Consider the following 15,146-nt stretch of genomic DNA (forward strand, 5'->3'; position numbering starts at 1 on the left):
ACTGCCTAAAGAGAATGCTAAACAGTCAGCTATTTGCAATCATGCAGCACAATTGAGCCTGTCAGCAACTCTATGAAGTACATGAACTATTCTTCTTATCACGAATGAGATTATTGTCAAAAGCATGTCCAATGCTGAGGTTGACTATTTGAGCAAGTTGTCACACCACAATACTATGCAGGGACATGCTACAGATTGTGGTCCTGAAGTTATTATGCCATTAATAATCATGTAATCCTTCCTGCTGAAGAGCCGAAAATTTTTGTTTCTGCAAACAGTTGCCACATGTTGAAGGAAGTATAGAACTGATACTACTCCTTACAGAAAGGGAAATTTCTACCATGGAATAGTAGGGAAGTTCTTATTTTTCATTTTCAGAATGCTTGTCATTCTTCTTTTCATCTCTCAGATTCATCCTTGGATGAGAATGCAATGTAGATGGGTGCAAGAGGGTGAATATCACTTCATTGTCTCCATTTCAAGGAATTGTGATCATTTGAGTTCTGGAGCATTCACTGTTAAATGAACTTTTCCTTGATTGGTTTTCACTACTGTTACAGTCAGCTCATCGCAGTTCTCACAGCCCAGAAACCTGATGTTGTGAGAAGATGTGATGCCACTCCAACAATGTGATTACATTCCAAGGAAATGATAAGGATCACACATATCTTGTACATTCTCCATTGGAGCCAAGAACAATGTTGTAGATTGATGGTACAGGCACAACAGGTTATTGGGGATGGGGGAAAACTGGAGGTGAAAGGTGGATGGAACAGTACATAACTCACGAGGTTAACAATGTCTGAGAAGAACAAATTTTGGAAGAATTGGAGGAAAGAACATAAGAAATAGGAACAAAAATAGGCCACTCAATCCTTCATGGTGGCTCCACTTTTCAATAAGATCTTGGCTGATCTGTCCTGGTCTCATCTCCTCTCTAATGCCAACTTATCACAGCCCTCAACCAGTATTCTCCCTGTTTCTTTTCTTCTGCGCAGACCTCTGAGGACTGTGCATGCCAGCAACTTGCAGTCAATGCTGAGATTCATGTTGATATTTGGCTCCAAATGCATCCTGGAGCAGACGTGTGTGTGAGCTATCACACAGCAAAGGTACAATGCTGTCTTCAAATCCTTAATGTGTCAGAAAGCTGTCCACAATCTCTTTGAATACTTTCAGAGATTTAACCTCCACAACTCTCTGGGGCAAAAAATTCCAGACATTCATTGCCCTCTGGGAGAAGAAACTCCTTTGCATTTCAGTTTTAAATGGAGGTCCCTTTATCCTGTAACTGTATTCCCTAGTTTGAGTTTCTCTCAGTAGTGGGAAACATTTCAACATCTACCTTGTCAAGTCCCCTCGGAATCTTAATTGTAAAAGGTTAACGATACTTACATTCTTAATATTAGTTTGATGAAATGGAATTGGGACATAATACTAGATTGTTCCAGAGATGTCCTTTCTTACCATCTTTTGTAGATAGTTATAGTTAATAAAAATTGTTGATGTTTCCTGACATGGGTGCGTATTCCTAAGTAGCAACAACTCGGATCTAATCTTATGACACTACCCAGGCTCAAACCCTTGAACTCCCTCCCTAACAGCACTGTGGGTGTACCTACACTAAGTGGGTTGCAGTGGTGCATGAAGGCAGCTCATCACCAACCTCTCAAGGGCAACTAAGGAACAGCAATAAATGTTGTCCCAACTAGCAGTGCCCAGATCTCAATAATTGAATTAAAAAATGTAATTTTAAATACTGTTGGAAAATACTAGGTATAAGTAAGTAATCAGGTCTAAATTGTGAGAAAAGAAAGTCTTAGCCTACAAACAAATCCGATTGGTAAATAATTTGCCTGGCTTTGAATAGTTTATGAACATTTTGTTAAATTTAAATGTCATATCTTTTCACTGTGCATATGATTGTGTTTTGACAAATGATATTGGACATTATGAGTTAATGATTTTATCAAGTACATTTTTAAGCTGTTGACTGGTCTAAAATCGATATCATGGATCAGTCCCTCATGATTAAAACTGTAAAGTTCTAACTCCACTGAAGAGACTTTATTTTATCTTAAAGAGTCTTTCCTTCACAAAGCATTCCTAAGAAGATTTTCCTAAACCATAAACAATTCGAAAGATTTCATAGATCTCATAGATTACAGGCTCAATACATTCAAACCCTGTCAATATCACTATTCTGCAAGCTTCCATTTGATTATTCCCAGAAAAGCTTTCCATGTTGGCTACATAACTGATCTCTTCATCACAAGAATTCTGTAATAATTTAACAGAATGTAATGTTAATTTTATTGGTCTTTAAGAATATTCAATTTATGAGGTACACTGAATAATTCACAACTGCCAAAAGTTCTCATAAACAAGGTAATCAAACTCACACTTCTTTAACAGGAAAAAGTTCATAAAGTACATTTTAGGATATAACTTCATTCATCAATAACTTCATGAAACACTAGTCTGTACATCTGAAAATATCACTTTGCTGATAAAAGGGGCAAATTTTCATTAAGTGTCAGAAGCAAAACACTGCAGGTGCCAAATCAGAAATAAATGGCCATGACCTGAAATGTTAAGTCTTATAGATTCTGCCAGACTAGCTGAGTATCTTGAAGCATTCCTTGTTTTTATTTCATTAACTGTCAAATTAGTCCAGTAGAACCATTTTCTCCTTTTAATTAGAAAGGTCATGGGTTCAAGTTCCACTCTTGCGGTTTTTGCACAAAATTTGGGTAGATAATCATCTGCCACCATGGTGTGGGCTTTGTCTCCAGCTGGATATTTGTACTTGATGCAGTAATACTTATGTTAGCTCCTGTAACGTAAGAACTAGACATGGGTAATATGGTACTGGAAGACTCAACAGACATTGGTTACAGCTCCTGATGTATACATATACTAGAGTTAGAGGCACTTCAGTGTCTGAGCTAATACTAAGCTATTCAGTTACAAACAGTAGTATGCATTCCAATAGTGTGTTATGTTTCAAATGGCTCCAGCTAAGCTGAAGTTTGAGACATTTATATCCTCAGGTCACATGCTATGATATGCTAATAACACCATGAGTCTCCTAAAGGCATTCTGCATACTAACTGTTGTGAGATAACAGAGCAGATTTTTTAGTCCAGTAGTATATGAGTAGTATATTGTCAGAGGTGCAATCTCAGTTTTAAACTGAAGTCTATGTGCCGAGATAAATAACATTCAGATATAGAAATTCTTGTGGAACTATTTGAAAAGGAGTCATAGTGTCGCCTTCCAAATTTGTTGCCAACTTTTCAGAGCACTAAATCCTCCAATCAGACTACCATCCTGCCTTCATCCCAAATGGCTTTTAATGTCACAAAGGATGTACAAAGTGATTACACAGAGGTAAACATTTCCTCATCATCCCTCTTGACTCATTTGTTACTCCTTATATGGTTGATCACACTCTCCTTGTCCAATCCCTCTCGGCATCAGTCATTTCTGATATAACGCGATAGTTCCATTCTTATGCGGTCTTGCGTTATAAGAAAATCACACAATAAATGCACCACTTAAACTAATGGGACCAGAATCATGTTATAGCCAGTGCAGGTAAGGAAAGTTTGTATTCCACAAATAATAGTCCAAATACTTCAATCACGTTAAAGCCAGTTAGCGCACCAGAAACACACCTTACAGCAGAACAGACTGTCCCTGGCACTCATCTGGCTCTATTCTTATGTATCAAGTCATAACCAATAATTTCGAAAGGTTACTTTCCTACTTCTGTTCCATTGTCTCTCATGATCTGAAAGGTCTATCCTTAAGCCCATTCTTGTTTGTCACCTACATGCTGCTCCTCAGCAATACCACCAGAAAACACAAGGTCAGTTTTCATGACTATGCTGACAACAGTCACCACGACCCCAAATACCATCCCTTTCAACACTTCTATTGTTTCTAAAAACTAAGGCTGTTTAATCAACATTCAGAACCCCCAGAGGTTTGCACCAATTAGATAATATTCCCAAACAATCAATTCCATTTGTGTCTCTCGGAGCTGATTGAGACTGAACCACACTGTTCACAACCTTGCTGACATTTAGAGTTATAGAGATGTACAACATGGAAACATATCCTTCAGTCCAACTTGTCCACGCCGAACAGATATCCTAAATTAATCTAGTCCCATTTGCCAGCACTTTGCCCATATCCCTCTCAACCCTTCCTATTCATATATGCATCCAGATGCCTTTTAAATGTTTTGATTGTACCAGCCTCCACCACTTCCTCTGGCAGCTCATTTCCATATACACACCACCCTCTGTGTGAAAAAGTTGCCCATTAGGTCCCTTTTATATCTTTCCCCTCTCACCCTAAACCTATGCTCTCTGGTTCTGGACTCCCTCACCGGAAAATACCTTGTCTATTTATCCTATCCACGCTCCTCATGATTTTATAAACTTTGATGAGGTCACTTCTCAGCCTTTGACGCTCCAGGGAAAACAGCCCCAGTCTATTCAGCCTCTCCCTCTAGCTCAAATCCTCCACCCCTTGCAACATCATTATAAATCTTTTATGAATCCTTTCAAGTTTCACAACATCCTTCCTATAGGAGGAAGACCAGAATTGTGGACGATATTCCAAAAGTGGCCTAAACAATATCCTGTACAGCAGAACCTGACCTGCAAACTCCTATACTCAATGCTCTGGCCAATTAAGAAAAGCATACCAAATACCTCCTTCATTATCCTATCTACCTGCGACTCCACTTTCAAGGAACTATGAACCTGCACTCTGTCTCTTTGTTCATCAACACTCTCCAGAACCTAACTATTAAGTGTATAAGTCCTGCCCTAATTTGTCTTTCCAAAATGTAGCATGTCACATTTATCTAAATTAAACTCCACCTGTCATTCCTTGGCCCATTGTCAGGACATAGCGAGACTTACTCCAAAATTATAAATAATCGAACATCTTCAATAACTCAGAGCACTTGCCACAAACTTCACTTGAGCAAAATTCAAAAGCATTTCACTTGGAAGTGGGATATCCCATCTGTAGATGACTGCACATGAGTTGGAGATACCGATTACTGGACCTGTGTGCTTCAACTTAGCAGAACGTGTCAGATGAATCTGAGAGGCTATTTGATTGCTCACACTGCATGCTTGCAGTATACACATGGCACAACCTTCCTAGAGCTCTCATAAGCACAAAGCACCACAGAGTCAAAATTTGTTGTCTTTATGTCTTGTACTTGAGATATTGGGGGCAGAATTTTCCCAGGCCCTGGACAATGTGGGCTATCGAGAGCAATTTGGGTGAACTGCATGAGGCGTCAAGCAAAGTCTTTCTCAACAGCAACACTGTTAAGTTACCTTTTCCAATCATGTGCCAAATGTCGAGATGAGATCCTCACTGGTGAGCAGTGAGAGGTCCATTAATGGAGATTATCGCTCATTATCAACCTCACTGCTGCCTACATTTATCTCATTAATGTGCAGGCTCCCATTCTCCCATGTAGAAACTAGTGACCGAGAATTGACGATATGGAAATCTGAGTGGGTACCCGGTGACTTCAACTTGTTGTTTCTCAAGTTGCTCTGGACTTTCCCTTTGATCTTTAGCACCAGCATTTCAGGGCACGCTCCACAGGCAGTGGCTGCATGTACCTTACTCCACAGACGTGGGTAAACACGCCAACTTCTCTGCATCATCATGGCCCATCTTGAATGCTTTACAGTATGTGCCTGCACTTTATAGTGCACTGTTACTTTTCATTGCGATGCTCCTGCGAGGTCACTGTGTGCACAACCATAAGCAGCCAGCTCGCTGACTGAACCAGGCTGCATCGCATGGCTGTTCACTTGCTCTCTTAGTGCTCACTCACTTGGTATCTACTTGGATGTTCATAGCACCTCTGCCTTTCAGTGTTTTGCCTCCACAGCTGCACTTGAAAGATTGTTGAGACCTTCAGTTTTTTTAAAAATCATTTTTGGTTTGGAGCTGTGAACTGCGAGCTGAAGGTGAACTTTGGACCGTGAGTAGCAGTTTGTTTTAATAAAAAAATAACAAACTGATATTTGTTTTTGAGGCCAGGCCGGAAAGTTAATTGCAGATTAGTTCTCGTCAAAAGTGCTCTATAGATTTGTTGACTTTGGAGATGCAATATGCTCAAATAGATATTGAACATTAACTGGGACCTCATCAGGAGAGGCCAGAGCTGGAATTGGCTTTTGAACTGCATTTGAATCAGAAGGGTTTTGGCTAGCATAGCTCCAGGATGGAGGTTTGATTGCTTCCTGATTCTCCTCTCATTATCAACTTATTGAAAGATCAGAAAATAGAATCTCAGCTTGAAGAATTAAATGAATATTCCTCAGAGCCTACTGGAACCAATCTGCATTGGTGACATCATAAATCACGCAACATACAATCCCAGAGATTACCAATCGTGGAAGTAACTTAAGTGACTTAAGCGATTTAAGCCAGTTACACCTCATTGATTTTTTTCCTGTTTGATTTATCCCTTAATGTCTATCCATATTTGTGACAGTCAAATTTGTGAGGGAGCTAGAATCATAGAAGACTGGGTTAAAATCACAGACATTAATTATATTACCTTATGATTTAACTTTGCTCTGCCATAGCTACTCCATTATTAACAAATTGTTATTTTTTAATTTAAGCTATAAAACTGCTATTGGCTTTTCAGAAAGGCTGGTACTGGTTATTCAGAAAGTCTCATTGGGAACCACTGGAGTCAATTTCCAGGTCAATGAGTATTTTAATTTTACACTGTAGTGAATACAGGGATAGGGAAGCTGATTTGATTTGGCTGTCTAGTCCTGTGCCATAACAGCACTAACAGTAGTTCTGTCTTGCCTTACAGTTTAGTGCAAAGACCAAGCCAGGGCAGCTTGTCATGATTGTCAGCAGACATCAGTTAAGGGTGTGGATATATTACCATTCAGAACAGTGCTACATCAATCTTCAGAACTGCATCATGGGTGAGCAGGGTATGTGGTCATACATTGCATTTATAAAAGTCATGAGGGGCATGGATAGGGAAAATAGTCAAGGTCTTTTCCCTGGGGTGGGGGGAGTCCAGAACTAGAGGGCATAAGTTTAGGGTCAGAGGGGAAAGATTTGAAAGGAACCTAAGGGGCAACATTTTCATGCATAGGGTGATGCATGCATGAAACGAGCTGCCAGTGGAAGTGGTGGAGACTGATACAAGTACAACATTTAAAAGGCACCTGGGTATATGATTAGGAAGGGTTTAGAGGGATATGAACCATGTCCTGGCAAATGGGCCTAGATTAGGTTAGGATATCTGGTCGGCATGGATGAGTTGCACCAAAGAGTCTGTTTCTGTGCTGTATATCTCTATGACTCTGGCCTTATATAATGCAAGCAAACACCCATATCTCAAAGTCCAAGGGGAGAAGTCCTCAGTTAGGTCAAGGGAGATAGCATTCAATCAGTGGTGTAAGCACAGTAAATCAAAAGCACTGTCTGTTATTATGCCATGGCTGAGGCATGGACCACTCCTTAGGGCAGTCAGGTTTAGATGCATTCCTCATCGGATGGGAGATGACTGTTGGGCATCCTACCACTCCTCTTGGTTTTTTCCTGCCTTATTGTAAGCTATCTTCCCTTGTAATGAGAAACAGGTGTGGGTTGGGTGAGATGAATGTGGGTAGCACATTGTTAGTGCTGTTGCAGGTTTGGGAAAGGTGGTGACTTATTCTGAATGATTAGGAGGCACACAGGCCATGCAGAGTTAATAATGCAATATTGAGAATTATTTCTAATTAATTCACTGAATGTGGGTGTCACTGGCTTGGAAATCGACGTTTCGGGCAAAAGCCCTTCATCAGGAACTCGCTCGTTGGATGCTGCCTGAACTGCTGTGCTCTTCCAGCAGCACTGATCCAGAATCTGGTTTCCAGCATCTGCAGTCATTGTTTTTACCCAGTACTGTCTTTGGTCAACGATGATCTGAGGCTATTGATAGTGAGGCAATCAGTGATGGTAACACCAATGATAATCGATTGGCGATGATTCAATTCTCTCTCTTGTTGGAAATGGCCATCGCCTGGCTCTTGTGCGGTGCAAATGTTACTTGCCATTTGTCAGCCCAAGTCCTGATATTGTTCAGGCCTTGCCGTATTTGGAAAAGGATTGCTTCATTTGCAGAGGAGCTATAAATTGTTCTGAGTGTGGTGCAATCACCAGAAGATGGTTGTGCCTGGGACATTACCCTGAGGAACCCCTGTAAGGCTGTCTTGGAGCTGAGATGACTGACCTCCAACAAGCACAACCATATTTGTGTCAGATATGAATCCAATCAGCATGTTGTTTCTCAATTCCCACTGATTCCTGTTCTACTAGGGTTCCCTGATGCCACATGTCATCAAAAATGGCCTTAATGTCAAGGGCAGTCACTCTTACCTCTGAAATTCAGTTCTTTTCTTCAAGTTTGAACCAATGAGGTCAGAAACTGAGTGGCCCTGGAGGAACGCAAACTTAGCGTCAATGAGCAGGTTGTTGGCTGTGTAATTGCTACTTGATTGGCAGAGCATGACCCTTAGTGGGAAGTGTTGCAGTACCAGATATTGCAGGAATATGACATAGGGCAGAGAAGATAGAGGAATTGACCCTGGTGGAATAGATTTACCCTAGTGATTGACCTTCCTGCGGTTTTAGTACGTGTTCCTCCAGATGTTTGAGGCCACTGACCTGGATGACAACTTCGGCAGGTTGGCTGGGTCAGGCGTTGCATCCTCTTTTGGCGATCCTGGGGGGAGAAGACTATCCTCCTCTACGCCATCCCATCTATCACAACCAGCACATCTCTGTCCACAAAACAGCAAACCAATCTCCCTTAGTGGGCGGCACGGTGGCACAGTGGTTAGCACTGCTACCTCACAGCGCCTGTAGACCCGGGTTCAATTCCCGACTCAGGCGACTGACTGTGTGGAGTTTGCACGTTCTCCCCGTGTCTGCGTGGGTTTCCTCCGGGTGCTCCGGTTTCCTCCCACAGTCCAAAGATGTGCGGGTCAGGTGAATTGGCCAAGCTAAATTGCCCGTAGTGTTAGGTAAGGGATAAATGTAAAGGTATGGGTGGGTTGCGCTTCGGCGGGTCGGTGTGGACTTGTTGGGCCGAAGGGCCTGTTTCCACACTGTAAGTCTAATCTAATCTAATCTAATCTTATCTGATCTGGGGCAGATGTAATGAACTGTGCATGACAGCTCTGGACTGCTAGTACCTGTCTGGGTGCACAATGGCCTTTCAAAGATCCCAGGATGTCCCAGTAGTGACAAGCATTTCCAGCTATGCTGAGCGTGGGAATCAGGCTAGCCTCGGACAAGAGGAGTGCCATTGCGGTGTGGTAGGTAGTTAATGAAGCAACTTTGGGGTGATTGCATGAGTAAATGTGCTAGCACTTGCAGCAAGTGAGAGAGAGAGAGAGAGAGAGAGAGAGAGAGAGAGCGATCCTCCATGAAACTCAGTGAAAATCAACTTTGCCAAAAATGTGTAAAGTTCAACTCCTGGAGTCAGTTCCATATCAATTCTGTTCTACTGTCGCTAGGAGGGGGAATAAAGCTATTAAGTATTCATAACAGGCAGTAGCTTCACTTAATCCTGGACAGCAACCCCATGTAAAAACAAATAAATAATGCATTCAACATATATTATGCAACGTGGAAACAAAAACGGTAGATGAAATGATGATTGCAATGAAGTTAAAAAGGTCCAATTGTTGCTGATAGGTCAAATTAACTCAGTAGGAAAGGAAAATACACTTTTTCCAAAACATAATCAATTAAAAGAATAAGCTTACTTTGATTCATATATTGCAGTTCTTGAACAACACGTAAATTTGGTCACCAAAAATGAATTTGGATAGTGTTAGAACGATATGTCCAACATTTTTGCCATTATAAGTAATATTGCTCATAGATTCATACAGGATATAAGTCTTTCTGTACTCAAAATAAAATCACTATTAATATTTTAATACCAAGCATTTAATTTCATCGCACATAATACAGTTGCATTTAACCTTCTATACCTAAAGCCTATATTTTCCATCAATGTAATTAGCATTGTTGTGGTAGGATTACATTTAATTTGATGAAAGAAGAATTTCAACACCATTGCTCATCATCTTCCTAGTTTTCCTGTCCTGTTTGTGGATTAATAATATTGGCTAAATCCTCAATCATGTTTAAAACTCTTGACTGCTTCTGGCTATCCACCTAAGTTATATCAGTGATTTATTTTAATAAGGCTCTTTTCACTTCATTATAATCATTGTTTCATTCACACTCACTTTAATCATTGCATAATAAATGTGAAATGCATTATTTACTTCTGTACAGGGGATGCTGTATGGGGTTAAGTGAAGCTGTTGCTTAACATGAAAACTTAATAGCTTTATGCTCCCTGCTAAGCTCAGTTAAACAGGATTGATGTGTAACTGACACCAGATTTCTCACGTTGTGCATACATACTGCTATTTTCAACTTAAAACCAAGTATTCATTCCCTCCCTGGGACAAAAATTGCATCTATCAAATATGCTCCTTACCCTTTAATTTACAACTTTTTTTGTAACTTTTAATCAGGAAAAGGAAAATGGATGAGATGAGGAATGAAAATCTGATCTGTTGTCATTCTGCTATTGGGGAGGAATGCCCTTCCTCCGTGACTCACTAATTAGTGTCTTGGCCAAGAACTGGCAAAACATATCCAACAAGCAGACAAGCCTGAGAGTCAGGCAAAGCTGGAAACTGAACTAATGGCCCTCGGCTGGAAGTCAAGGGAACTGACTGAGCTATCAAGAGTTTACCATCCTTTGAATCTCTTATTTGCTAATTCCTTAGTTTAAAACAAATTCACACATAAACCCACATCTAAGGTAAATCTGAATGATCAATTATCTCATTAAACAGTATATAGGATCTTTACTTTCAAAATAAAATGAAAAAAATCCTCTGAATAATTAAAATCGCCTACCATTTCAGTGCTGCAAAACAACATTAATTTTAATGACACATGTATCAATCTGTCCAACAGGGTTTGACATCATTAAGAGAAAAAACATGCAATTCATATTTCCCCTCGAATCATAAAAAAAGGCTTTAATTAATCCCAGTGAAAATCATGAAAAATGAAATTTGATAGAGTTCCCATGAAACTGAAAACATATCTGGACACAAAGCCATATTAACTTCTTCTGTTGATTATAAAATATCCATACCTCTAGATCATTGAAAAATAAATGTGTGTCAGCCAGATTGAAAATCATCTCTTCCATTCGAAGTCCGAGTGTAACTGCTATTGGTGGATCCTGTAAAACAAAGATTACCATCAGAATCAAAATGTTGCTCTGTAAATCCCAGCATTTATTTCATGATATTTACATTCTGTACAATTAATGAGAATGATATATTGCACTGGATTATACATCCAGATGAATTCCCCACACCCCAGCATAAACTTTGAGGGCAAGACATCCCACTTCTGCCTGACTGGCTTTATGCGCTTACAGTTTTCAGGTGACAATCTTTTTAATTAGTGTGAGGCAGGATTTCTGTCAATTCTCGCCTCATGAGTTTCTGCCTTATAAAGGTGCTGGCAATCAGAGGCTGGCAGACCTGTGCCATACCAGGATCACAAAAATAGATGGAAAGACAAGTTGTGAGTGAAAAACAGACAGTTTACAGAGAGATATTGATGGTTTAAATAAATGGCAAAAAATTGGCAAATGGAGTATAATGTGGGAAGATGCGAAGTTGCTCATTTGGAAAGGAGCACGAAAAAACAGGATATTATTTAAATAGAGAAAAACTGCAGAAAGCTGCAACACAAAGGGACTTGTGGGTACTTGTACACAAAACACTGAAATCCAGCACACAGATGAAGCAGATTGTTGTGAAAGATGTTGACTTTATTTCAAGCAGTTTGGAGTATAAGCATTGGGAAGGCTTACTGCAACTGCACAAGATGCTGGTGAGATCACATCTGGAATACTGTGAGCAGTTTTGGTCCCCTCATTTAAGGAAAGATCATTTCATTGGAGGCTATTCAGAGAAGATTCACTACTATGATCCCTGGTATGTTGGGGCCGTCTTTAGAGCTTGGGACTCTATTCACTAGAGCTTAGAAAAATGCAAAGGGATCTCATTGAAACATATAGGATTCTTAAAGGGCTTAACAGGGTAAATGCTGAGAGAATGTTTCTCCTCGTGAGAGAGTCTAGGACCAGACAGCATAGTCTCAGAATAAAAGGATGTCAATTTAAAACTAAGATGAAGAAGAAGTCTCAGTACTGAGACTTAACCTTTGCCACAGAGAGCTATGGGGGCAGAGCTATTGTGTACATTTAAGGCTGAGATAGACTTTTGAGCAGTTGGGGAATAGGAAAGTTGATGTGAGGAGTGTTGGATCAGCCATGAATGGACTTTACTAAAGCATTTGACAAGGTCCTTTGATGGTAAGGGGTGGGGGCGAAGAACAAATCACAAGGGATTCACAGTGAATTGTTAAGTTTGATACAAAATTGGCTTTGTCATAGAAGACAGAGAGTAATTGTGGAGGATGTTTCTCTGACTGGAAATCTGTGACCAGTGATGTTCTTCAGTAGGATTAGTGCTGGGATCTCTTGTTGCTTATAAGTGATATGAATAATTTGGATGAAAAAGTAAGTGGGCTGATTAGTAAGTTGGCAAACAAAACAATAATTGGTGATGTAGAAGATAGTGGGGAAGGTTGTCAACACATACAGCAAGATATAGATCAGTTGGATAATTGGGCAGAGAAATATGGGGTTATACACTTTGTGAGGTCAAATGGAAGAAGTTAGGTAAGTGGTAAATATAGGGGGTCTGGGTGGGTTGCGCTTCGGCGGGTCGGTGTGGACTTGTTGGGCCGAAGGGCCTGTTTCCACATTGTAAGTAATCTAATCTAATCTAAAGTATACAATGAATGGTAAGGCCCTTAGGAGCTCTGATAGATGGTAGAATCTTGGAGTGCAAGCTCATAGCTCCCTGAAAGTGGCTTCAGAAGGGTATAAGGTGGTAAAGAAGGCAAATGATACGCTTGCCTTCATTGGTCAGGGCACTGAGTATAAAAGTTGGGAAGTCATGTGGCAGCTGGACAAAACTTTAGTTAGGCTACATTCAGAGCATATAGTTTGTGTCATCAGATTATAGGAAAGATGTGGAAGCTTTGGAGTGGGTGCAGATGAGGATAACCAGATATTGCCTGGATTGGAATGTAGAAGCTATTCTGAGAGGTTGGACAGACTTGGACTGTTTTTGCTGGAGTGTTGGAGGTCAAGGGATGACCTGATAAAAGTATATAAAATTATGAGAGGCAACGATTAAGTGAATAGTTGGAGTATGTTTTCCCCAGGTGGAAATTTTCCAATACTAGGATGCATAGATTAAAGGTAAGAGGGGAAAAGTTTAAAAGAGATATGGAAGGCAAGTTTATTTTACACAGACAGTGGTAGATGCCTAGAGGGTGGTAGAAGCAGATAAGATAGAAATGTTTGAGATGCATTTAGACAGACATGTGAACAGATCTGAAATAGAGGGATATGGACCATGTGTAGACAGATGGGATTAGTTTAGAAGAGCATCATCGTTGGCTTAGACAAGGTAGGCCAAAGGGCTTGATCCTGTGTTTTACTGTTCTAGCAATAGTGGAGCAAGTAAGAGGATCTGAATGGCCTATGCCTGTTGCTATGCCATATTGTTTTATGGATGAGTGGCCACTGCCACTGGTGGAGGAGGCCTGAGACAAATAAGCATCAATGATGCCAATTTGTTAAGTGGGACTCCAGTTGCGGGGCAGAGTTGGGGCCTGTTTGCAGACCTTGGAGAAGTGAGTAATGGGCAGGTAGGATAGGGAGGGTATGGGGAAGGTTCTTGGAGGGGAAAAGCTAAGCAGTGGCAGGGGGAGGTTTGGAGGTGGTAGTGAGATGGAGGAGGCCTCTGACTGTCACAGAATGTGCAGGAAGGAAGCACCCTCCCTTTTTACAGATCTGTCGCCTACAAAGCTAACACAGCTGGAGGTTAGGTTGGGTGCAGGGTTCTCATGTCAACCATTATATTGGAGTGCAGTGGAATGAGGTTCTCAATTGGATATTAATTGCCTATTTAAAGACATCAATGAGATTCCACCCAACACCTCAACTGGGGCAGGATGGAGGCAATAATGCCACTGAAAGCACAAAAGCTTAATTTGTGGATCCATTGGGAGTGATTTTAATGAGGTCAGACAGGTACACCTCATAGAATATGAGCTTCCTGATTGTGACTGTTAATCTGGTCCAATCAGGGAGCCCTGGCTGACAGCTATAAACAGGAGTGTTATTTCCCCCTCCAACTTGATTTTGATTTAGTCCCTGCCCTCCCTTCACTGTTTGATCACACAGCATTGCCCTTTGATGTGAAGGGCACTGCTTGTCACAGGCCACTCGGGTGTTTTCCTACTTTTCCTGGTGGTGGAAATAAGAAAAAGAAAAAGAAAAAAAAAGAAACAGGGGATTCCCTGCCCTCCCCTTCACTATTTGATCACACAGCATTGCCCTTTGATGTGAAGGGCACTGCTTGTCACAGGCCACTCGGGTGTTTTCCTACTTTTCCTGGTGGTGGATATTGAATAAAGATTTGAAAAAAAAATAAAAAATAAACAGGAGTGTTATTTCCCCCTCCAACTTGATTTTGATTTAGTCCCTGCCCTCCCTTCACTGTTTGATCACACAGCATTGCCCTTTGATGTGAAGGGCACTGCTTGTCACTGGCCACCCGGGTGTTTTCCTATCTTTCTGGTGGTGGAAATTGAAATAAAGATTTGTACACTTTGAGTCTTTCACTGTGGCTCACACCTGTACACACACACACCATGGGTGCTGGGGAAAAATAAGCACTATCGCAGTTAGGCGGTAGTGTGGGGGTTAATAAAAAAGAAAAAACAGAAGAGAAACAGGGGATTCCCAAAAAGAAAAGGAAAAAAATCAGCAGGGATTACTGATCACACAGCAAAAAAAAATAAACAGGTGTGTTATTTCCCCCTCCAACTCTATTTTGATTTAGTCCCTGCCCTCCCTTCACTGTTTGATCACACAGCATTGC

At 40.8% G+C, this 15,146-nt stretch overlaps 1 protein-coding gene across 14 annotated transcripts in view; it reads right to left on the reverse strand.

Moving 5' to 3' along the window:
- eya4 (EYA transcriptional coactivator and phosphatase 4) overlaps positions 1 to 15,146 on the reverse strand; it is a 545,404-nt gene that overhangs the window by 48,000 nt on the left and 482,258 nt on the right. For all 14 annotated transcript variants that reach the window (XM_060849772.1, XM_060849764.1, XM_060849776.1 and 11 more), the window contains one exon: positions 11,264 to 11,353. In XM_060849772.1, the coding sequence (XP_060705755.1) occupies positions 11,264 to 11,353 (90 nt within the window). The remainder of the gene's footprint in view (positions 1 to 11,263; positions 11,354 to 15,146) is intronic.

This window comes from Hemiscyllium ocellatum, chromosome 3 (assembly GCF_020745735.1).
Source record: "Hemiscyllium ocellatum isolate sHemOce1 chromosome 3, sHemOce1.pat.X.cur, whole genome shotgun sequence".
Lineage (NCBI taxonomy): Eukaryota > Metazoa > Chordata > Chondrichthyes > Orectolobiformes > Hemiscylliidae > Hemiscyllium > Hemiscyllium ocellatum.